Raw genomic sequence first — 23,935 nt, forward strand, 5'->3', positions numbered from 1 at the left:
GTTAAGCAGTACTACCGTTTAGTACGCACTTTTGCCGAGCTCCAGCCAACTACGGTTTAATGAGGTTTCACTGTACTTGAGTACGTCTAATCTGTCTGTAACCTTTTGAAAGCTGCTAGCTAATAGGATTCAATCTGTTGAATTTCAGAGAAAACTTTGTCATTGGCTGTCGTAGCTTGTGCTGTTAGTATTTTGTCTCAAAACTAATTCAAGAAGCTTGCTGGGTTTATTAAGATTGTGTAGTGTTCCTTCAAAGATCACAGGCCGCTTACAGAGGAGGCCAGATGGGTTACATGCTTGTGCACTTAGAGTGGCCTTATCTTTGTTTGTCTAATGACTCTAAACCTTTTGCACCTTTTGCCTGCCATGACCACCTTGGCAATCTTGCCACTTGGCCAGGCAGCAGTTCTTCAAGCATTATGATATGTGCACTCTTGATAAAGACTACTTTTGTGCAGTGCTTTGTGCACTATAATTTGGGTTTGTAAGTAAGTCTTTACTAAACATTAGGAATGCGTTAACATATTATCACAAGACAGGCTTCAGGAGGGACGAAAAGTGACTGTCCTTTCTTGCGCTCTTTGTATATCCACAAACTCTTTTGGCACTGTCTGTGTATTTGCCATTAACCAACCTGTAGGAGCAACTAGAAGGAAGCAGAGATGCTCTCGAAGCTGCTGAGCGCCTCAGCCAGCAGCTGGACCGCCGAGAGGAGGTGATAGCGGCACTGAAGCAACAACGTGAGTTCCCGGGTCCAGTTTAGCATGCAAAGCATTGTGCCCTCCTCCTCTTCTTCTTTTTATCTCCCTGTCCCTCTATTCTCATTTCTTTTGCACTGATGGCTCAAGCACGGAAGCGTTGGCACTACCCCCCAAGAAACTGGGAGGGTTTTCAGCTTGGTCATGGCAACGGGAGGTTTTTTTGCACGGTGACTGCCCCGGGGAGAGACACCACTGCACCGGCGCCCTGCCGAGGCCTAATCTCATTTGGTATCTCTGGGGAGATGAGGGACGCCCGGGGAACCAGATGAGATGCTGTCTCGGGGAGGCCCACCCATGCATGGCGCACTTGCACCACCACCACCACCAGTGCACATGTTCTTGTTCTTTTTGTCTTGTCTGTTGCTTTTCACATTTTCACAACTGCGTGTGCTTCTATTTCTTCCCTTTCCCCTGGCCTTACGAGCCTTTGTTCTCACTGGCACTGCTGGCCGTGGTGTTGTTTCTCGAATGCCTTGGCCTGCAGTTTGTTCCTTGCGGTGGAGTGCTCACCAACCATTGACATCTGGAACTTTCATTTCTGTTCTTACTGCATTACTGGGTTTTCCTAGAAGTGGCAATGCTCTACTGGTGAATGATGAGAGCGCCTCACAGGCATTGTTGGTTCACAGTGCTTGATTTGAACGCTGAATGTTCTTCCCTGTTTTGATGTTACGTTTGCCTGTATACATAGTCTTTGGGCTTTTCGATGTTGGCGGTTGTGAAACGTTATGTTGGGGTTTGGCTCCAGGTTATCTCTAAATGCAGAAGCACTTAACAAAGTTGATACACGTTTATGACATTGAGGTGTTGTTGCTTGAGACCTTAAGCATTGTACACTGTGTACACCTAGGCCTATAATATAGCAGTTCCACTGAGGAGACACAGTGCCTGCAGGAGTTAGTTATAAATTGATCAGGAAAAGAAAGTTAATCCACATCATTTGCTAAGGGTACTGCATTAAGCAGAGCTGTTTATGTGAAGCTGTGACATGTGCGTGTATTGAGTGTGAATTTGGGTTTGTTGGTCAGGAACATGTCTATTTTATGTGAAGCATATTACGAGAGCTCAACCCAGCTCCTCAGGCGCGGCGGTGTCGCCTTCAATACCACGTGACACCGTGACGTCACGACAGAGGAGCAACGGGGCTCCAACTCGTGCCGTCGCTCGCGGCGTCGCGGCGGTATATAAGCAGCTGCATTTGCCTCTGCTAGACACTCACGAGGTGAGATGCCTACTGGAGACAGAGCTGCTCGTTGGAACGAGAAGCGAAGGTTGCGGTGTGCTATAGAGACTGATTTTCTAGGTGGCTTTGGCTCAACTCTTGCAAGATGGGCTGGGTGGGAATCGAACCAGGGTCTCCGGAGTGTGAGACGGAGACGCTACCACTGAGCCACGAGTACGATGCTTCAAAGCGGTACAAAAGCGCCTCTAGTGAATGCGGTGTTGCCTTAGAAACGAGCTGTTTCTAAGGCTCAGGCGTGTGTCGCTTGCTCAGGCGCACATTTCGTTGCCACGCCGAACGCTGCGTTGCTCGACGCTCACCGCGTCCAATGCGGGGCGCGTAGTCGCTGCGCCGTAGCCCATTGTCTTACACCCCTTGGCGGGTCGACGGGAATGCTGCCGCGTTCCACTCTTGAAGGCGAAGCAGAGTAACGCATGAGTTGTTTCTTCGTCTAGCTGAACCAAATATAGCCAAGCAACAGCAGTTCACCAGGCTAAACAGTGGTTCAACAACTAAAATAAAGGCTAGTATGCTTCGCATCCTGGGCATAACCTTAGCTAAGCCACAGCCATTTTTTTTTCTGAACCTGTAATTAACAGATTGTAGTGCCTAACAAAACAGAACACACTGGAAAGATGTCTTGTGGTTTGTCACCATAGCGCAGGCAGCTGACTTGTCCACTTCTGGCGCATGCACATTGCTGCTTCCATGAGATGTACAAAAGCATGAAGCATGGCATTGCCCAGCCGCTGTTCCAACATTTTCATCATCTGCAAGAAGACGACCTCCCCCTGAACTGGGCCTGGGCTTGAGTATTACATCAGGTACTGGTCTGACAGGTGTGGCACCAGTACCTGTGTGATATTCACTTCCCCGCCCCAGATGCTGCATCGTCCTCCCTTCTGTGCATGGACTGTGTGCGTGGCTGTTTTGAAAAGGTCTGCGTGTGTCACCATTCAGCGCTTTGTGTGTGTGCAGTCATTGCATGATGGCAACATGTGTGTGCCGCAACACCTCTTGCATGGAAGTATGCAGGCCATATTCAGCAGTGCTTTCTGTCACTTGCAGTCTCGGAGCGGGAAGCTGAGGTGGAGAGGATACGTCAAGAGGTGCACGTTGTCCGGAGCACGACAGAGGGAAAAGTTGACAAGTACGTCTCTGCCTGAATGATCTTCTTTGAGATTACATTGGGCTTCTTAACCCTTCATTGCCTGAATTTTGCTAACCTGAAGAAAGACATTTGAATTGCACTGAATAGTACTTGTACGGGATGTCAGCACATTGAAAATGAGCTTGATGCCATTTGTTACGCCAGAGTGAATTTGTGGACCTGTTGCAGAAAGCTGGATAGAGCACCTAGTGGGAATAAATGCCTTTATACCTGCACATATTTTTTTTTTCTTTTTCATTGTATATCCCATGACTTGAACAAAGTGCCCCGTGTCTTATGGCAGCCTGTAAAACAGCTAGTGTAGCTGAACTAACAAATGTGATTTTGTGCGTCTGAATGGATGCAGCCACCCAAGTTTTGTGGAGTGTTCAGCTTCATTAGAAACTCCTGGTGCAGAACATCCTCGCCTAGGCTGACAAGTTTTGACCTGGCTACTATGCATGTTGGAATTCGGCTTTCGCTCTCTTTCCATACCGCACCCATTGGACATCATTAGCCCGCTATGAATGGTTTGAAACGCCACTTTTGAGACCTTCTGCGCGTCTCGTAGACGCATTTTGCCATCGGACATGAAGGAGAACTATATGTTTGTGTCCCGGGAATGGGGGAATGGGGGAAGCAGTTAAATTTTGTTTCCAACAGGCGGTAATTTTTGAACGCGCTCTGAAGTTTCGCGATCGTCAAAGTAGGAAGTGAAAATGGCCACCTCCAGTAACGGCACATGTGCTTCGAAAGAACGTGGATCTCGTGTGATTCCGCTACTGATGTAGTCTCGCATACTGGGTCGTTGTCTGGGCATGTTTTCATTGCGCACCAGCATTGACAAAGAGTTCACTTAATGCATGGTCATTCAAGATGAAAAGGAACCTCTAATTACCATTTGACAAGATATAGAGATTATATAGTTTTCATACCTCAAAAAGATGGTTTGAGGAATTTTCACATGATGCGTTGGTGCAGTTGTAGAAGATGCTTTCAGTGGCTTTTTTAAGTTGGCAGGGAAGGAGAGCTGTCTGTGGGAAGACTATTCCAATCTGTTGAAAACTGCACGAAGAACAATGACTGACATGCAGTGAAACGGTCTCTTTCACGACCAGTTTGAGGTGGTTCAGGTGACTTAAATTATGGTGGGCTTGTGCCGTGGAAGGGGTTTGAAATGCTGCCTGATTAGACTTATGAATAAGCAAAGGCAAGCCGTGACGCTTGAATGATATAACTAATCTGAGATGTATACAAACCAAACCTTTGCCTTGGGTGGTATGGATTACTCAGTTTGCTGTCCCTAAGCTGCTTCTCGCATCTCCTCATGCGTTCTACACATTTCTTGTGGAGCTACTAGCTCTTTATTGTTTAAAGGTCCTATTTAATGTCTTTTGTATGGGGAATGCCTATTTCATTCATTCATTAAGTCTCTTCTGAAAGTGCCTGTAACACCTTGTATAATGCACTTACATAATGCAAGAAGTTGGAAAAAAAGATTAGAACAGAAAAGAAACAGGAAACCAGGCAGGCAAATTTCCTTCTCATTGGCTTGCTTCTTCTAATCCACAATGTAGCCCACATGAATTGTATCCAGAGTGCCCAGCACAGCATATTCAGTTCTGCACAGTGCCACATATTCTTCATATCTTCTTTTTAAAACATGGTGAAGAATTCAATTTAATCGATCACAAATGCACGTGCTCCCCTTATCGAAATACATTCTGGGAATGCAGCAAAACACACTTTTGCATGTAAAAATCACCTTGAAGTCATTTGCTTTCTTTGTGCAGGCAAATAATGAAAAGTTTAGTGCTGGGTTACTTCAGCAGTCCACAGGGTCAGCGCCCAGAAGTGGTCCGACTACTAGCTCGTGTGTTGGACTTCAGCCGGGACGAAATGGACAAGGCAAGCATTTCTTTGTGTTGTTTGCTCTTCTTCAAATTTTGCCGTTGTTTAGAGCAATGCCGATCATACGCCACTTTATACTAATTAATATTGATAGTCATATAGTGCAGCAATGCTAGGCCAATGTGTAAAACGAAACAGTCTTGACACCTGTTCTTCTTTTATTATTTCTGACCCTTGCGCTGATCAACACTGGCACCCTCAGACTATGATGGTCCAGTGGCCAGCACTAAAGAATGAATGGCAGTGATCTGAAGGAAAACATTGCCTGGAAATTTGCCCTTGACTGGATTTCTTTGACACAACGTTGGATTTTGTTACTACTACAAGAAAATTGATTAAACCACTTGCATAATCTGAATATTCCTGTATGATGTGGAATTTTGTGCATTTCGATTTTTGGCAGCTTACAGTGACAGTTATTGTTTTACTCTGTCTCTAATTTTGCTTCACAAAGCCATCGCCGAGCTGTGTAGTTTGCATAACTTGACAGGCAGCTGAGGAAGTTCTATAAACAGACTGTGGACAAAAATCTTTTCTGTGATGCTCTCACAGGCAGGCATCAGCCTGGGTTCTCAAGATGGCAGGATCCACATAGGCTGGATTTCTGGCTTCTTTCGGAAGTCCACCGGAGCTGGCGCCGGCACCGGTGCCATAGCCAGGCCACTTAATCGAGAGGTGAGGAAGTGACCATTTGCTGCGGTCATCATGTCTGAACATCAGTACCCCCTGATATAGTCTGTACAGAATCGTTTCTGATATCAAGATTGCCTGTGTGAGAGAGGACACTGGAAACTGCATGTGGCTCCTCCACATTTGCTAGTGCCTCTTTTTCTGAGAAGGTATCATGAATCTCAGTGTTAATCTTTCCTTGCATTCTACCTCATTTGCAAGAAAATTTGGAGCATTGTTTGTGTGGGGACACAAGATTTTGTTGGCCATGCCAGTGCATTCTATTTGCTCAATGTTATTCTCCTCAAACTTGCGGTTTCACAATGACAGTTTCTTATTGCCCGTAAGCTAGAATACACCAGCTTGGAAAATCCTCATCAAACAGCCTGGTTATTCTTTATTTTCAGGACGGTCTTGAGAAACAGAAGATGCACAGCATAGCTGGAAAGTTAGAATGGACAAAACATTTTTATCCGAAATGATTACTGTGTGGAAACCCTAAGAAAAAGAAAATGGCTGTGGCAAACTACAAAACATGATAAAACAGGAGAGAAAGTGGCAAAATCTGAGAGGATTGTGCACCCAACACCTCTACCAGATGTCACGTGGTAGTGACATTAAAGAACACAGTAGCAATACTGTGAAAGAGAAAACTAGCTTTTATTGGGCGAACCTGTGCCCACAAGACAGGCTACACTTAAAGCACAATGAGAGCGGCAAACACAGTCGGCGATCTTCAAAAATCTGGTGAGCGGGTCAAGCGCAACGGCTTTTATACATCAGTCGTCGAATGTTCCAGAGTAATGGCTGGGACCCGCATGCATTCCACGAAGTTCTACATTATTCGTGTTGTGCACACATGCCATCAGATTACACAAGGTTCGGTCACAGACAGCGGATGGAACCATCAATAACATTCCAGAAACTTCCGATATATGCAGGCGCGTCCACCGCTGTGCGATAACATTTGTTAGGCAGTGAAGCATGTCGCCCGATAAAGACAAGTACACGTGTCAATACCCCCCTCTTAAAAAGCATCGACCTGATGCTGCAAACAAATGAAAGTAATAAAGAAGCACTCGTAGTAAAGAAAACAACAAAATAAGGAAAGTTCGCCAGCGTCCGTAAAAAGGTTTAAGACGCACCATGTGGACCACTTCAGATTGTGCGCGACACTGCTGTGAATGCGAAATGCCGTCTGGCACGACCTCAAAGTCCAGTGTGCCAATACGTCAAATGACCTTGTAGGTTCCGAAATAGCATTGCAATAGTTTCTCACTGAGTCCTCGTCGGCGTATCGGGGTCCATACCCAAACACGGTCGCCGGGCTGGTACTCAATGAAGCGTTGTGGGAGGTTGTAGTGTCGGCTGTCGGTACGCTGCTGGTTCTTGATCCATAGGCGGGCGAGCTGCTGGGCTTCTTCGGCGCACTGGAGATAGGTAGCGACGTCAAGGTTCTCCTCGTCAGTGACGTGCGGCAGCATGGTATCAAGCGTCGTCATTGGGTTCCGTAAACCAACTTGAACGGCGTGATCTGTGTTGTTTGTTGCACTGCCGTGTTGTAAGCGAAGGTTACAGACGGCAGGACTGCATCCCACGTCTTGTGCTCGACGTCGACGTACATTGCTAGCATGTCGGCGAGGGTCTTGTTCAGGCACTCTGTGAGACCATTCGTTTGCGGATGGTAGGCAGTTGTCCTCCTGTGGCTTGTCTGGCTGTATTGCAGAATGACTTGGGTGAGCCCTGCTGTAAAAGCCGTTCCTCTGTCGGTGATGAGGACTTCTCGGGCACCATGTCGCAGCAGGGTGTTCTTGACGAAAAATTTCGCCACTTCAGCTGCGCTGCCTTTTGGTAGAGCTTTAGTTTCAGCGAAGCGGGTGAGATAGTCTGTCGCCACGACGATCCACTTATTCCCGGATGTTGAAGTCAGAAACAACCCCAACAAATCCATCCCAATCTGCTGGAATGGTCGGCGAGGAGGTTCGATCGGCTGTAGTAATCCTGCTGGCCTTGTCGGTGGTGTCTTGCGTCGCTGACAGTCTCGGCATGTCTTGACGTAATGGGCGACATCGGCAGTCAGACGCGGCCAGTAATACCTTTCCTGTATCATTGACAGCGTCCGGGAGAATCCGAGGTGCCCAGCGGTTGGATCGTCGTGTAGGGCGTGCAGTACTTCTGGATGCAGTGCTGACGGTACAACAAGAACGTAGCTGGCACGGACTGGTGAGAAGTTCTTCTTCACGAGCAGCTTGTTTTGTAGCGTGAACGAAGACAACCTGCGCTTAAATGCCCTAGGGACAACGTCGGTGTTCCGTTCCAAATACTCGACGAGGCCTTTTAGCTCCGGGTCTGCTCGCTGCTGTTTAGTGAAGCCTTCCACGCTTATTATTCCAAGGAAGGGGTCGTCGTCTTGCGGCGGGGGATCGATGGGGGCGCGTGATAAGCAGTCAGCGTCAGAGTGTTTTCTTCCGGACTTGTATATTACGGTGACGTCATATGCTTGCAGTCTGAGGCTTCACCGCGCCAGCCGTCCTTAAGGGTCCTTTAAGTTAGCTAGCCAATACAACGCGTGATGGTCGCTGACGACTTTGAATGGCCTGCCATAGAGGTAAGGGCGGAATTTTGCTGTAGCCCAAATGATGGTGAGGCATTCTTTTTCAGTCATAGAATTATTGCCTTCCACTTTTTACAGCGACCGGCTAGCATGAGATATCACCCGTTCAAGTCTGTCTTTCCTCTGGACTAGGACGGCACCGAGGCCTAGGCTACTGGCGTCAGTGTGGATTTCGGTATTGGCGTCCTCGTCGAAGTGTGCAAGTACCGGCGGCGACTGCATGCATTGTTTGAGTTCTTGAAATGCATCGGCTTGCGGCGTTTCCCACTTGAACTCGACATCACATTTGGTTAGATGTGTTAGCGGCTCCGCAATGCGTGAAAAGTCCTTGACAAAGCGCCTATAGTAGGCACACATGCCAAGGAATGTGCGCACTGCCTTCTTGTCAATTGGCTGCGGGAACTTCTGCGGGTCGGGGCGTACTCCAGATTTGCTGATGACGTGGCCTAGGAATAGAAGCTCATCGTAAGCGAAGCGGCACTTTTCCGGCTTCAGAGTGAGCCCTGATGACTTGGTGGCCTCTAATACTGTTGCAAACCGCCTAAGGTGATTGTCGAAATTTTCGGCGAAGACAACGACGTCATCCAAATATACAAGACATGTCTGCCACTTCAATCCTGCTAACACGGTGTCCATGACGCGCTGAAACATAGCAGGCGCCGAGCACAGTCCGAATGGCATGACCTTGAACTCATAGAGACCGTCTGGCGTGATGAAGGCCGTCTTTTTGCGATCTCTCTCGTTGACTTCTATTTACCAATAGCCAGACTTGAGGTCCATCGACGAGAAGTATTTAGCATTGCAGAGCCGATCCAATGCGTCGTCTATTCGTGGGAGGGGGTATACGTCCTTCTTCGTGATCTTGTTCAGAGGACGATAATCGACGCAAAAACGTAGGATTCTGTCCTTTTTCTTCACCAAGACTACAGGAGATGCCCACGGGCTTTTTGACGTCTGGATGATGTCGTCGTGCAGCATTTCGTCGACTTGGTGCCTTATAGCCTCACATTCTCGCGTAGAAACTTGATAAGGGCTCTGGCGGAGTGGTCGAGCACACTCTTCGGTTATTATGCGATGCTTTGCAACTGGCGTTTGTCGAATCCTTGATGATGTCGAAAAGCACTCTTTGTATCGTCGAAGTAAGCTTCTGAGTTGTTGTTGCTTAATCATGGGGAGACTTGAATTTATGTCGAAGTCTGGTTCGGGAACTACGGTCGTCGGGGTAGATGCGGCAGAATCTGAAAGGATTCTGCACCCAACACCTCTACCAGATGTCACATGGTAGTGACATTAAAGAACACAGTAGCAATACTGTGAAAGACAAAACTAGCTTGTATTGGGCGAACCTGTGCCCACAAGACAGGCTACACTTAAAGCACAACGAGAGCGGCAAACACAGTCGGCGATCGGCGAAAATCTGGTGAGCGGGTCAAGCGCGTTGACTTTTATACATCAGTCGTCGAATGTTCCAGAGTAATCGCTGGGACCCGCGTGCATTCTACAAAGTTCTACATTATTTGCGTAGCGCACACATGCAATCAGATTACACAAGGTTTGGTCACAGACAGCGGATGGAACCATCAATGACATTCCAGAAACTTCCGATACATGCAGGCGCATCCTGCGCTGTGCGATAACATTTGCTAGGTGGTGAAACGTGTCGCCCGATAAAGACAAGTACACGTGTCAATATCATAATAACAGGAGACTTCAACCTGCCATCCATTAACTGAAAGCATTTGGCGTATGGTAAGTGCGCTAAAGCAGATGTTATTATTGTTATGAAGCTTACTTTGAATGTTGAACAAACTGTAAGTAATTTCACTCGAGAGCAAGCACTTTCGGACCCTTTTTTTTTGTTAGTGAATCTTTGAATTTTTTTCTAAATGTACTATTACTGTTGAACCTGGTATTTCAGGCCATAAATTGTTATTTTCACCTGGTCATGTTCCAGCGACGCAAGATGTAGTTGGTCTAGTGCGACAAATCGTAGAGATTTTGAACAAAGTGATGATACCTCAATTATTGACTATTTAGAGAAAACACTAGTTATTGATGCTCATTTTAAGGATGTTCATGACCTATGGTGTAATCCTAAACAAGTAGTGTCATTCTATATTGAGAACTTTGTACCTATGAGAAGGGTTACTAAAAATCGCAAAAATCCGTGGGTTAGTCATGAAATCATCTGCAGTAAACATAAACTAAAACCAATGACAAGGAAACAAAATGTGTGTAAGAGTACTCTCATGGAACTGAGGAATGAATTGGCAACTAAGGTGCAACAAGCAAAGCATAATTCGCAGTTTCTCTTCCAGAATTTCTTAGAGCTGATCCACCAAAATTTTCGCATTACTTCGGAAACACAAATGAGTCTAACTAAAGTATTTCAATAAATGATCAGCTTATCAAAAACGCAGCTGATATAGCTTGTGCATTTAATGTGTATATTTTCTTGGGGTTTTTTTCCCCAATGACAACCACAGCATACACAAAGATCTTTTCATGACAGATGTACCAGTGATAACTAGTGAGGGGGTTCTGTCTATGCTACGTAAATTGAACGTGAAAAATAGCAAAGATAAAGATGGCATTCCTACAGCATTCTTCAAATGCTTTGCAGTGCAGATTGCAGACTACTTGGCAAATCTTTTCCAGCTTTCTTTAACCACTAGTGAGCTTCTTGATGACTGGAAGATAGCACGGGTTGTGCCGATTCTTAAGAAATGTGGCAAGCTTAAGATAACAAATTATAGGCCCATGTTCCCCGCCTTTATTTGCGGTCAATGTGATATGCAGTAAACACCAACTAGGCCAAACTGAAGTTTTTCTGAAGCAAAACTTTATTGTTAGACAAGAAAGACCTTATATAGTCAGCTACGATGTGTTCCATAAGTTTAGAACAAGTAGATATTTCAAGTTGAACGTTGCCAACCGTGTCGTTTTTTGAGTTCTCTTCCGCTGTCCCCTTCTTTATTTATGGTCAGTATGATATGCAGTAAAGTTTTTTGTCTCCTTATCAGCACGGATTTACCAAGGGGAGATAGATCTAGTACGACTCGGCTACTCACCACTGCACATGACTTTATAATGACATTGGACCACTCGGGGCAAGTAGATGCATTTTCTATAGACTTTAGCAAGGCGTTTGACAAGGTGTCGCATGCGAAACTAATACGTAAGCTGAATTTAACCGGCCTTTCCTGCTACTTAGCGAAATGGGTTGTAGCATACTTGCATAGCAGAAAATAATTTGTTGTAGTGGATGAGTGTGCGTCTGATGCGCTCCCTGTTTCTTCTGGTGTGCCTCAGTGCAGTGTACTCGGGCCCTTGCTTTTTCTAGTTTATGTGAATCATCTCATTGAATTTTTGTCTGATGCATATTTGAAGTAGTGGCTTAGCGTGAATAAAACCACGGAAACAAGAAAGACGGACAAAGACGAGCGCTTGTCCTTGTCCGTCTTTCTTGTTTCCGTGGTTTTATTCCCGCTAAGCCACTACTTCAAGTATGGACGACCAATTAGCCCGACAGTCAACTCTTCTAGAATTCATTTGTCTGATACAGTGTGGATAAAACTTTTTCCTGGTGGCTGCACTATATGTAAGGCGGTATTGTGTGAGGTTGGTCATGTTGTTTTACAGGACCAATTGTTGAAGGTTGAGCAGTGGTGTTGAACTTGCATGCAAAAAAACAGTCTTATTAATAGTTAACACATAAATTACAACCTAATTCTATTCCTATACTCTTTGTAACCAAGAAATAGCACAGGTTACTAACTATAAGTATTTAGGCGTTACAATTCTAACTTATCCTGGTCAGGTCGTGCTTCAGATATATGTGCATCAGCAATTAAAAAGTTGTGTTTCCGAAGAAGGAAACTAAAAGCTCCAGCAAACCTAAAATTACTAGCGTACAATACTTACATAAGGTGCAAAATAGAATATGCTTCCGAAATTTGGGACCTGAAACTAAGCAGGATATATATAAACTTGAGATGTTGCAAAGAAAGGCTATCAGATTAATTTTTGTAACTACAGTGAAACCTCGTTGAACCGTAGTTGGCCGGAGCTCGGGAAAGGTACGTACTAAACGGTAGTACTGTTTAACCAAATAGCATGAGATCGCCCACTTACCTGTCGAAAACGGAACTCGGAGAGAGTGCGATGAAAGGGGAAAAAACATGCAGTATTTATTCACTTCGCGTGACAAAAGTGTTATTTTCGGTTGATGCCGCGGCGGCCTAGCACGACGACGACAGCGGCCTCAAACTTACTGAAGCTGAGTGCCAGCTTTTCAGCCAGCCCCCTCTTCTCGGCAAAACACTCGCATGGCAGATTCCTCGTTGGCGTTACGTATTCACCGTGCATGTGCGCAGTAGTGCTGCAGAAGTCCCGGGGACGCCTTTTTCATTGCCGGGTGCCGGAGTTTGGAATAATTTTCATTTGGAATAGAGTTATGTTATCGCGCCCCTATTGTCGTCGCGACGATTGCATTCATGAGGCTGACGTAACACGCAGCTTATACCACTGTCGGGCCTAAATCGCCCGTGCTATCGTTTTCCATGTCGTCCTCGTCACTGTCGCTAGTCGACACTTTGGCAACGATGTCTAATTTTTCTTCTATGCTGAGCACCCGGCGTCTTTTTTATCCAAGCTTCGGAACGACGTGAGTCCTCGCTTGCACGACGCCATAACGCTCTCTGGCACTGCGTGGAAATGATGTTGATGTTGATGTGGCTTCACGCGCAAACGCACAGGGCGCTTGGAGGCCGTTGTTCCGATCTCTGAGGCGTGTTGCTCTGCCGGGCCGCCCGATGGAAACGGCTCCGCGCCGTGTTTGCGCGACGAATAGTTGAAACGCTACGTTTTAACCGATGCATGCGCAATAAGCTAGTACGGTTTATGCGGATACGAAACACATTATGTTCAATGGCCGCTGAGTCGGGGATTTGACTTTACTACTTTTAAAACAAAACTACTGTTTAAGCGGGTACGGTTTAACGAGGTTTTACTGTATAAAAGGTGTGACTCCCCTACTGAACTTACGCAAGAACAAGGAATTACAGCATTGCAGGCGCATCGAAAATAGGCTCAGATAGTGTTAATGCATAACATGTTGATAGGTAAATTTGACATGTCCATATGTTAATATGTAAAACCCTTAGACACCAGAAAGGCTCGACAGAATCATGACCATGCACTGAAACCAATATTTGCTAAAATGAATGCATTTAAATGCAGTTTCTTTCCACAGGCAATTTCTGACTGGAACGCTCTTCCTAAATCCATTTTTGAGGAGACTGATTTTCAAATGGCACTGGAAAAATTGCTTTAGTTTTCTAGTTTGCTTGTTACCAAGTACATATTATATTTGTTGGGATGTAATCCTTTTTGATTGTTGATGGCGTTATTCATTTGTAGTCCCAATTTATAGTAATTGTGTCTTAATTTTGCACCCATTTTTGCGCCTGTCATGGCCTCCAGTGTTGTGAAATAAATAAAATCAATCAATAATTAAGTAAGCTTTACAGTAGTACCAGCTCACGTATAACACCCATTTACCGCCTGCATATAGTTTCAAGACCCAATTACAACCTGCAAGAAAATGGGGAAGATAGCCTGCATGTTCATGCGCACAAATGACTTCTTATGAATATACTGCAACCTTCATTGAAAGCAACAGAAATGATCTTATGTTCTCTGTTAGTCACTTTCGCGAATGCTTTTTGTTGAGGCATGGTACAGGCAATGTGGAGCTTACTCAGACGGGAATTTTGCCTTGTGCAGCTCTGTGGTAAAAAAAATTTTGCCTGTAGGCCTGGCTTCATGGTGATATGCAGCATGTTGTAGAGAAGCCGTACAGGACAGCTAAATTTGTCAGTTGGACATGATAGGCTAGCAAGATACCAGATTGGAGGCACATATTGCTGCCAAAATTTTTCGGTATGTTTTTTCGTTCATGAAGCTGTTTGCAAGTATTGGAAAAAGTAATACTGTCGAACCCACTTATAACAAAATTCAAATGCCATGAAAATTGCCATGAAAATTCCGTCGTTTTAACCGATAATTGTTTTAACCGGGTTGCATGAAAAAAAATCAAAATAGGGGGATGGCAGAGTTGATGTGAGAAAACCATAATAGCAGGGAGGTCACTGCCCCTCCCCAGCACCTTCCTCCATCCAGCTGCTGGTTGTTTTCACTTGTTTAACTGCTTCCTGAGAGCTCCAATTGCGTGTAACAAGCTGCAGCTGTCAGCATTAGACTGGCACTGCCATAACAACTCCAAAAAGGGGTCACAGGTGGCACGCGATATGCAAGCACCGTCGAGGCATTGCTCTGGTGGCCCCAAAAGGGGCCTTTTAAAAATTGCAAGAAGGCTGCTGCAGCAGCCTGTCAGCTTTAGAAATCCAGAAGAAACGCTAAGGCGAGATCGCCACAAGCATCACGCCACACACTTCTCACTGGCTTGCACGAGGAAACCCTATGTCCGTCAGCCTTGCATGCTTTACGCGAAGCTTGCCTACATCCTCCAAGGCATCCAAGTACTCCACGTAGTGCAGCGGAAGGTTCCTCGCACACGTAGTGCAGCGGAAGGTTCCTCGCAAATCATCTGCTGGGCCTCGTGCGAGGACATTGAGGCAGCCTGCCCTACCACGTCATCGCTTCCGTCGTCGCTGTCGCAATCTGATGCAAGCACAGTCGCAGCGATCGCCTCATCAGTTAGAAGCGCTTAGTTTCCAAATCTACAGCCGATTGCTTTCTTTTCACCGGCAACGTCATTCTTTGCCGATGATTAGCAGGCAGGTCAGCCATCTTCCCTTTTGGCGGTAAGTCAAACCAACTGTTGGTCAAACAAGGCTGAGAAACCGCATGGCCAGGAATGATTTCGACGCAACCAGCAAAGACGAACGCGAGCAATTAGACTGTTTACAGAACTGCTCTGAATGAGGAGCCAGCTTGCAGCATGCGAGCAACCTGCGAGTTGACGCGGTCCATTCGTGTTTCGGAGGGTGGGGCGGCTTAGAGCTATGGGTGTAACCCACTCGTGTTTGGAGGGGTGGAAGGGCAACAGGAGAGAGGCTCGTGGAGATGGCTGAAAAACTAGTGCGCGGGGGCTGTTAGATCAGCGGCTCATCTTCCAGCGGCTCGGAATTTCTCGTTTCCTTTTTTGTTTCTTTTCAAAAATTTCGCATTTCTCTACCTTTCGGCTTGGACACCAAGCGGCCAGATTTTATCGTTATAACCGATAATGCAGCATCAGGGCATTGTAGTAAGTGGATTGTTTCACCATGGAACACATACAAAAGTTGACGTGCAGCAGCTTCTCATTGTTATAACCAATATATCGTTAAAACTGGTATTGTTATAAATGGGTTCTACTGTATTTCCAAAAGCATGTGGGAAAATGAAGTGGTCCCAATTCTCATTGTAGAATATCGGTACACGGGAGTGAGTAGGTTGTGCTCAGAACCACGACAAAAAATTGTGGCAGGGGAAGAGTGAACTTTTATTCACTGTTGTACAGCTCTATGACTTGGTAAGGATTAACATGTGCACAGCTCAAGGGGATTTTATTACTTGAGAAGTTTGCAACATTGGCAGGCTTATATGAGTATATACAAGACTTCATAGTAGGAGACAATTCAATTTCACAACCCAAGTCCTCTCGCACCACCAAGGACCTGGCATCTCTCGGTGGTGTAATCTTACTTTGTGAAATTGTTTTATACCTCTCTGTCACTAATACTGCTTCACCTTTCCAGGGAAACTTTATTTTGCTGTGAGTCTGAGTACAAGTGCTGCTGCACATGACTACTGTTGATTCTGATTTCGAGGGAATCCAGCTTGGCCTCATTTCGGTTACAGAGTTGATTATACAGGGTGCCCCAACTACCATGCACCAAGACTTCTAAAAAAGAGCAGTTCCATTACTCGAAAAAAAAAACCCAATGGATAGTTTCCAGTACAGTTGAGTAGCCGCCAGTAATTTTTCATTACTGATATTTAATTAGGTAATTATAATTAATCACCTAACTGCGATGTTTTCAGCGATGTATTAATTGCGTACAATTTTTTCCGACTAGTGAAAAAACCCAACAAAAAATGAAAAATAGCACATGACTCCACTCCCACCCACATCATAAAGCAGTGCCCTCAAATAAGCCTATTGAATAAAACTGCTTTGCATGTCGCAAACCCGAAGAGACAGCATGTCACCTTGATAATGGTACAGAAGGAGCGCCAACAGCAGGTTTTGCGGCTTCGCAGCTACTCCTTCCTCTCATTTTTACATCACACTTATCATCCGTCTCTCGAGGCCCTGATCACATTGATAACAAAAGCCCCTTGATAATGCAGCCAAAGCGCTGCTCGAAGATCGCATGAAATGTGAAAAGCAATGTAATAGGCATAGAATGTTTCAAAATCTCGGCTTTGCTTGCATCACATCAAAAGAGTGCGCACGCAGTTATACTTGGCGCCAGAACTTTCTTCGGACCAAAGACAAATAAAGTGATGGTTTTATTTTTCATTAGAGTGTGTACGTGCTTCAAAAGAAAGTTCGTAGCAAAAAATAAAAGCGAAATAAACAGACCGGGAATCGTTCAACATGTAGAGAAAAGGCAATACTGATGCGTTCAAGCAAGAAAATATGCGACTTCTAAATGAGCCGAATTGGCAGTCGGGATGTCTGAAAAAAGAAAGAAAGGCCACACAGAGTCTTTCCTGGAATTTACCTGAATGATGTGTAAGCATTTCATAGTACTGAAGGGGTGTTTCGTATAGTTGTGAGAGCAACTGTGGAAGAACCGTGAAACGGAGAAGCGCGGTTGCAACACCGAGCTGTGAAGTGAGGCCTACACGAGACGACACAGAACAGGCAATAGAAGCAATGTTCATTGGTGTTATAGATCGCCTGCAGCAGATGTAGACGTAGGATGATATGACCATGGAGATGCAGCAAATGAAGGAAATATATGCAACATTTATTAGCTACACTGAACTGGGATCAACCGTGCCCCAGCGGCAGCTATGTCTGGTGCGACACCGTGGCTTATGTCTTAAAAGCATACTCCAACTGTAGCACAGTGTGGCATCTGCTGAGAGCTCCATGAGCACTGTGTTCTTGCTGCTTCGTTAGCGTTGAAGCGAGAGGCAGCACGCACGCAGATGAATTCACTCGCTGCTGTGGGTGCTATGTTGAAAGCGAACGTCTTACAGGACGGACAGTGGGATGGTTTTTCTGCAGGGTAAAGATAGAAATGCTTATGCATTTTAAGCCATAAGATTTCAGTGTGCCCTTATTATCTATGAATTCGCAAGCGCCATTAACACCAGCTGCTGCCTAGAGGACATGTTGAAATAGGCTTCCTTCTGCAGCAGCGCAGTGCTGAGTCCACTTTATCACATCTTCTGTGGCTTTCTTGATGACTGACAGTGGAATTCTACAGCAGACATCTGTTATCCTTGCCTTGATCTCATCTGACGTCCGTTTCGGTCATGTAAGCAAGGTCTTTCACGTAACCCCAAAGAAATAAATTGAGTGGAGAGAGGTCAGGTGACTTAGTCGGCCAATTTACAGGCATGTGCCTTCCAATCTGTTGCGCATGAGAAGTGGCATCCAGCCAGTTTCCTGCTCAGCTACTGTTGCGTGCTGGTGCCCCACCTTATTGGTACCACAGAAGTGGAAGACGTGACAGCAGGACTTCACTGAGAAACGCATCCACCACTCCTTCAAGGATTTCGTCCACGTAACGCTGTCCAATCAGTGTTGTCTTCAAAGAAGATGGGACCGATTATAGCACCAGCGTAAATTTCATACTCCACATTGAACGACCAATGGTACTGGTGGCTCTTGCACTTTATCCAGTGTGCATTACGTAAATTTACCTAGGCGTTTCTGAGAAAATTTGCTTCATCTGTGCACATGATGTTGCTCAAAAAACCCTGTGACTCATCAGCTTTTGTGAGGACCCAATTCGAGAAATCAAGACAATTCAGCAGGTTTCTATCTTCTAAGTATTGGGGCAGCGTAAGGTGGTACGGGTGAAATGCCGAGTCATTTAGAACCCTCGAAACTGATGACTTGGAAATTGGTACTTAGGTGGCCACGTCGCGCAAGCTAGCATGAGGGTTTGAGGCCATAAATGGGTAGAACATCCGTGCATAGGCTAGAACTCAAGGATGGAATCCTCCGCTGCTGTTTCTGGAAGCTGCTGGTTTGTCTCAATTTCTGACGATAATCAATGCGTTTGATCTACCGCTACACTTACATGACTGCATGATATACATCTGCAACCTTCCTCTTGTTGCCATTTGTAGCTCCCAAGGCAGGGATAATTTTTACTTTCTGCTCATTAGAGAAAGACATAGCGACTGGGATGAAACAAAACGCACTTTTAAACCTTTTTACTGACGTCATTTCACTTTTGTGGTGGTAGGCCTTGTGCGAAAAAAAAAGAGAAAACATCCGTGCACTTTATCTACACTGAGACCATAGCTATCACAGCTTGTTCCCAACTAATACTAAATCAACGTGCTACTTTAGCCGGGGCGCGGCACATAAAGTACTAGCTCAATCACGATGTTTTTCTTTATTTCTTTTATTTCATTCTGGCTAACTCTGAAGGAGCTTGTTTGAGGACGCTGCGTTATGATGCAGCTGTCGCATGGTATTTTTCATATTTCACGAGGTTTATTTATCAGTTGGAAAAAGTTGGTACGCGATTAGTACGTCGCTGAAAATACCGCAGTTAGATGTCCCGTGCCTGTGCCTACAAATGCCTCATTGATGCTTTGATCATTAGGATAGTATGTCTCAAGTTAGATAATTAATTACAATTGCCTAATGAAATATAAGTAATTAAAGAATCGCTGGCAGCTACTCCACTGTGCCAGAAACAATATTTACTAGGTGTTCTTTGAGTAACGCATTGCTTTTCCTTTTTAAACCTTGGTTCATGAGACTTAATTGGGACACCCTCTATATATTTATGACCTCTGCTTGCAAATGACAATGTATCCATTCCTACTAAATGTAAATTATTAGAAGAGTTTTCTTTCGTGAGTCATTAGCATTGCTTACTGGAAAGAGAAACAATAATGAGACACATATCATTCACGTGCATTTCACACCCCGTTGATAAAAGGTTCTACCCAAAGGGTCACTGAAGTTAGGCTCTTTTCAGGGTCAAAAAAGCACGCAAAGCATTTTGAAGCGAGGTGAACATACAGCAACATATGCATTCTCTAGGCATAGGCTATCCGTACTTTTAGAAGTAATTTTTAATTGGCTATCTCGTTAATTATTTTCAAAAGTATAATAAACTTTGTCCTGTGTGTATATTTAAATGTATTGTGTATGTGCTTGGTGTCTACAGTGGAAGTTTAAAACAATGTTGAAGTGAGAAAATATGGATTAGGCAGCCGCAGCTAGTGATTCTATTGCGCTTATACTCCTATTGCCACGATTTGCAGAAATAAAGTGGAAGTATGAATTAAAGCCTGTGCACATCCGCGTCAACATTGATGCAGTAAGGTATTAGCCGCAATAAAATTTTAAGTGAAAAGGCTGAGGCCAGTCAAAGGAAACCTCAAATGATGTGAGTGACAAAACTCTGGTGATGACATTTGAAGTGTATGTGTGGGAGAGGGGAGGCGGAGGGGGGCGCGGGCCCCGGAGCCTCCCCCCCCTCCCGTAGTCAGCGCCTATGATTCTGGTGCTAAATTTCTGGCTGCAGCTGCCCCATGTACGTAAAGACACTCGTGTATGCTACCAGGGGCACATGAAAAAACCGAGTGGTGGAAATGAATGCCTCATAGCACAAGTGTTGCTTTGGACCCTATGAATGGACGAATTAGTCAAGCGTTGTAACTTATTCTTTCTTTCTTGCAGTCCTTTTCGGCACTGTTTGTCAAGTTCCTGCAGGAGGAGTCCGAGCCTCAGAAAGAGGTGCGCTTGCCCGTGGAGGCCATGGCTTTAGGAACCGTTTCCCGGCTGCCAGCAATCAAAGCTGCTCCCAAAGCAGCAGCCACCAATACACCACACCTTTTGCTGCAACCAATGTCGGAGTCCCTTCCAACTTTAGCCCCAGTGACGCTGGCCCCCGAGGATTCCAAGAGCAGTGCCACCAACTCTACTGCATTCCTCCAAGAAATGCTGAGCTGAGCTTAGCGAACTGTGGTGCTTTCTCTGCACTCTGTTTGGAAATATTGCCTCAGTCTACTACACGATGACTCTTTCTTAGAATATATGTTATTTTTGTATGTTGTGTCAGCTAGCCTTTGACTGCTCACAAAAACATGTGGCCTTCACACTTTACTTGAACCGCCTGCCTTCTGTGGCTGGCTTTGTGTACAGGGGGTGCCACTGTGTAAGGAAACTCCTTTCCAATGTTGAAACAATGATTGCTGCACAAATACCAGTTGGATGCCTATGTCTGCTGAGTAGTTAATATTGTTCAAGAAAATGTTGTGTCATGTGGCGCACCATTTGCTTCACTACGTGAACTAAGCTCATTTGGAAGTTTGGAGTGGAAATTATGCACACCACATTTCATATAGACTTCTCTGTGCATCGGTACCTATGAATGACTACAAGAAGAAGCACAGTTTCGTCAAGACTCTTGTTGGTGTCTTGGAGGCTTTGTGTCTTTACAATATTGCAAGAGTTAGCATGCTGATTGTACGATCCACTCAAAAGCAATAATTGAAATAATCAAATATGTATGTGCACTTTTGTGTTTTTCTTTTATTGACACACAAGTTTTGCATCAGCTAATTCACAGAAGAGCTTCATAACTATGATTTGCACATGGCACAAGGTAAACTAGTAATACAGTGTGCACAAGCAAAACATTAGATTGATAGTGGTTTGTAAATAAAAAAAAAATATTTCTGCTAATAAGCAACAAGCTAATTAATTAAGGAAGAATCGGACATCCACCCATTCGTAGCAATTGCTACAAAGGAATCCATAAGGCTATCTCGAATATGGGTCCCTTTGTACGGGTCACTCGAATATGAGTCCCTTTGTAGCAATTGCTATGAATGGGTGGATGTCTGGTTTTCCCTTACTTAATTGCTTCTCTCCACTTTGCAGGTTTCCACGAAACTATTACGTCAAACTCTTGCCTTTTCTTCGAGTTGTTGACAAATTCGACTTCGCCCTGCCATCTGCTAGCCGCCTGGTTAGCTTAGATGATAGAGCAGCTGCCTTGGAAAGGCAGTGGTCCTGGGTTCGAGTCCCGGACCAGGACGAACTTTTCTTCAACCGCGAGGCTTTTCTTTCGAGGAACCCGTATGGGTTTCCTTTGTAGCAATTGCTACGAATCAGTGGATGTCTGATTTTCCCTTAATTAATTATCTCCACCTTGCGGGTTTGCGTAGAACAATTACATCAAAGCAACAAGCTGTTTTGAGATTCCTTCTGAACACCCCAACAGACTGTGCAGTTCACTGCACAACAAAATTAATGAGAAAATACAAAAATAAAGTCTGCCATTTTTCACTGCCATTTGTCTCATATGCCATGACTAACATAGCAAAACAAGTTCAAAGCATGGCACATCTGAACAGGTGAGCATGCAGTCACATTCAGAATTTATGCTGCGAGTGCTTGTGCATTGAGCACTTCCTCTTCACCTAAAGTTGCTCAGGTCGACAAGAAAGCATTGCTAAGGCAATGTAATTCAAAAGCTTGGTCCTCACAATATTTGTGATACTACTACTACTACTATCTTATGTACCATTTTGTCAATGTGAAGGACATAGAGGACCTGCTGAAGCATGCGCAATCAAGTAATCGTGATCTGTTGTATGAAGCAATCAGGCAAGCACTGTCCAGAGCATGCCTTAGTTGTAAGTACTATGAAGCATACACTCATGCTTAGCACAGCTGCTATACAAGCCAGCAGTCTGGCCACTGACCAGATTTCTATACACATTTTTTTCATCTCGTCATATATGACAGCAGCATTGATTGGTTTCAATTTGCGGTCCCAAAAACCTATTCTCACAGGGACAGCTGTGGTATAGTCGGTAGCCCATTGAATTGTCTTTCAAAGGCACATTAGCATCACTTGACACTTAACATGTTGTCTTTGTGGGGAAGTCTTAATGAGTAGCTGTGGCACAGGCTTGACTTGCACACACAGTCCCGAAAGACGTGTCTTCACAAGGCGTAGTGGTGTCGACTAGGTTTTCAGTTTCTGGTTTACAGAGGCCGTTCGGCAAATCTCAGAGTTTGAGGGATCGATGGCGCAGCAGCGTCGCCTAATCCAGTACTCGAAGGCACGCTGCAGTCACGTGTCGCAAGCCGGGTCGCTCGTCTCGAGCCGATCGCCTCGCACCACATTTTTTACGAGCGCCGTCGAGATTCAGTTTCAAATGCCACAAGAAGGGACACGTGGAAGAACGCACCGGCATATCACCTGCACCCGCATCCCTCGACGACCATGTCCTGGTAGTTTTTGAGCACGACGCGCTCGAACGCGTCCACGTACAGCAGCGACACGGGCGACAGGTCGGTGGGCACACAGCATGCGCCGGGCACCTTGCTGGCGCGCATCGAGTTGACCAGCGACTGCACGATCGCGTGGTTGGTGCTGTTCAGGTGGTCGGGCATCGGGAACGGGCACGTGCCGTGGCAGTAGTACGCCTCGTAGCTGGGCGGCGCCACGATCCAGTCGTTCCAGCCCACGTGACTGAACTCGATGCGCAGCGAGTGGCGGCGGCACGCGTCGCGCCCCTGCTTGCCCTGCGGCTGCTTGCGGCGCCGCCCGGCGCCGCGGCGCACCCGCTTGGAGGGCGCTGCGCCGTCGGCCGAGTACGTCACGAGCACGGGCCGCCTCGGGGCCCAGTAGCGCTCGCTGTGGCGTTCGCGCCGCAGGAGCACCCGGCTGGAGTTGGAGGCACCCGTCCTGGCGTCGACGACCTGGACGTACAGGCCGTGGTTTGGCTCCCCGGCTAGCCAGCGCCGCACCGCCGGCAGGACGTCCAGGGCCAGCCAGCCCTTGTTACGCGACGACGCGGCACGCGTGTCCAGGAGCCTGAGGTGCGCCTCGCCCAGCTTACGCGTGGCCGGCCGTAGCACCTCGTACACTCGCACCAGCTCGACGGGCGCCGGCCCACCGGGGCACTCGGAGGAGGGCTCGGCCGGAAGCCGGAACAGCCGCAGCTCGGCGCCCAGCAGGCTCTCGTCCGGCTCTCCGCTCACGTTGAAGCGGAAGCGGGCTCCGCCCGTCTGCGCCTCGCGGTCCGGGCCCCAGGGCGCGTGACTGCGGACGGTGTCGGCGGCTCCGCCGGTGGTCAGGAAGGCCCCCTCGTTGTCTTGCCACTTGGAGAACAGCCTGGCCATGTGGTCCGGCACCACGGGTAGCCGAGAGCCGCCTCTGTGCGGGGCCGACTCCAGGCCCAGGGCCTGGAGCAGGCGCGCCTTGGCCAGCTCCAGCGATGGATCGCCACCCGCCTGCGCTCCGTGTGGCAATAGGAGAGGCGGCCACAGCAGCAGCAGCCATTTAGTGCGGTCCATGGTCGCTGTGCTTCGTGCCGTACCTGCAAAATGAACGCGCGTTTTGTCGGTTCACGTAGAAAACGGCCAGGTTCGGTGA

General features: G+C 46.4%; 2 protein-coding genes across 7 annotated transcripts in view; one reads left to right on the forward strand and one right to left on the reverse strand.

Annotated features, from left to right (window-relative positions):
• LOC139047655 (thyroid receptor-interacting protein 11-like) overlaps positions 1-20,601 on the forward strand; it is a 188,604-nt gene extending 168,003 nt beyond the window's left edge. For both annotated transcript variants that reach the window (XM_070521523.1, XM_070521524.1), the window contains 5 exons: positions 641-740; positions 3,052-3,133; positions 4,927-5,041; positions 5,597-5,719; positions 20,221-20,601. In XM_070521523.1, the coding sequence (XP_070377624.1) occupies positions 641-740; positions 3,052-3,133; positions 4,927-5,041; positions 5,597-5,719; positions 20,221-20,493 (693 nt within the window). In that variant the 3' untranslated portion in view covers positions 20,494-20,601. The remainder of the gene's footprint in view (positions 1-640; positions 741-3,051; positions 3,134-4,926; positions 5,042-5,596; positions 5,720-20,220) is intronic.
• Positions 20,602-21,055: 454 nt separating this feature from the next.
• The window catches only part of dpp (decapentaplegic morphogen), a 90,737-nt gene continuing 87,857 nt past the window's right edge, over positions 21,056-23,935 (reverse strand). For all 5 annotated transcript variants that reach the window (XM_070521531.1, XM_070521530.1, XM_070521526.1 and 2 more), the window contains one exon: positions 21,056-23,879. In XM_070521531.1, coding sequence (XP_070377632.1) covers positions 22,753-23,856 — 1,104 coding nt within the window. In that variant the 5' untranslated portion in view covers positions 23,857-23,879 and the 3' untranslated portion in view covers positions 21,056-22,752. The remainder of the gene's footprint in view (positions 23,880-23,935) is intronic.

Source organism: Dermacentor albipictus, chromosome 7 (genome assembly GCF_038994185.2).
Source record: "Dermacentor albipictus isolate Rhodes 1998 colony chromosome 7, USDA_Dalb.pri_finalv2, whole genome shotgun sequence".
Lineage (NCBI taxonomy): Eukaryota > Metazoa > Arthropoda > Arachnida > Ixodida > Ixodidae > Dermacentor > Dermacentor albipictus.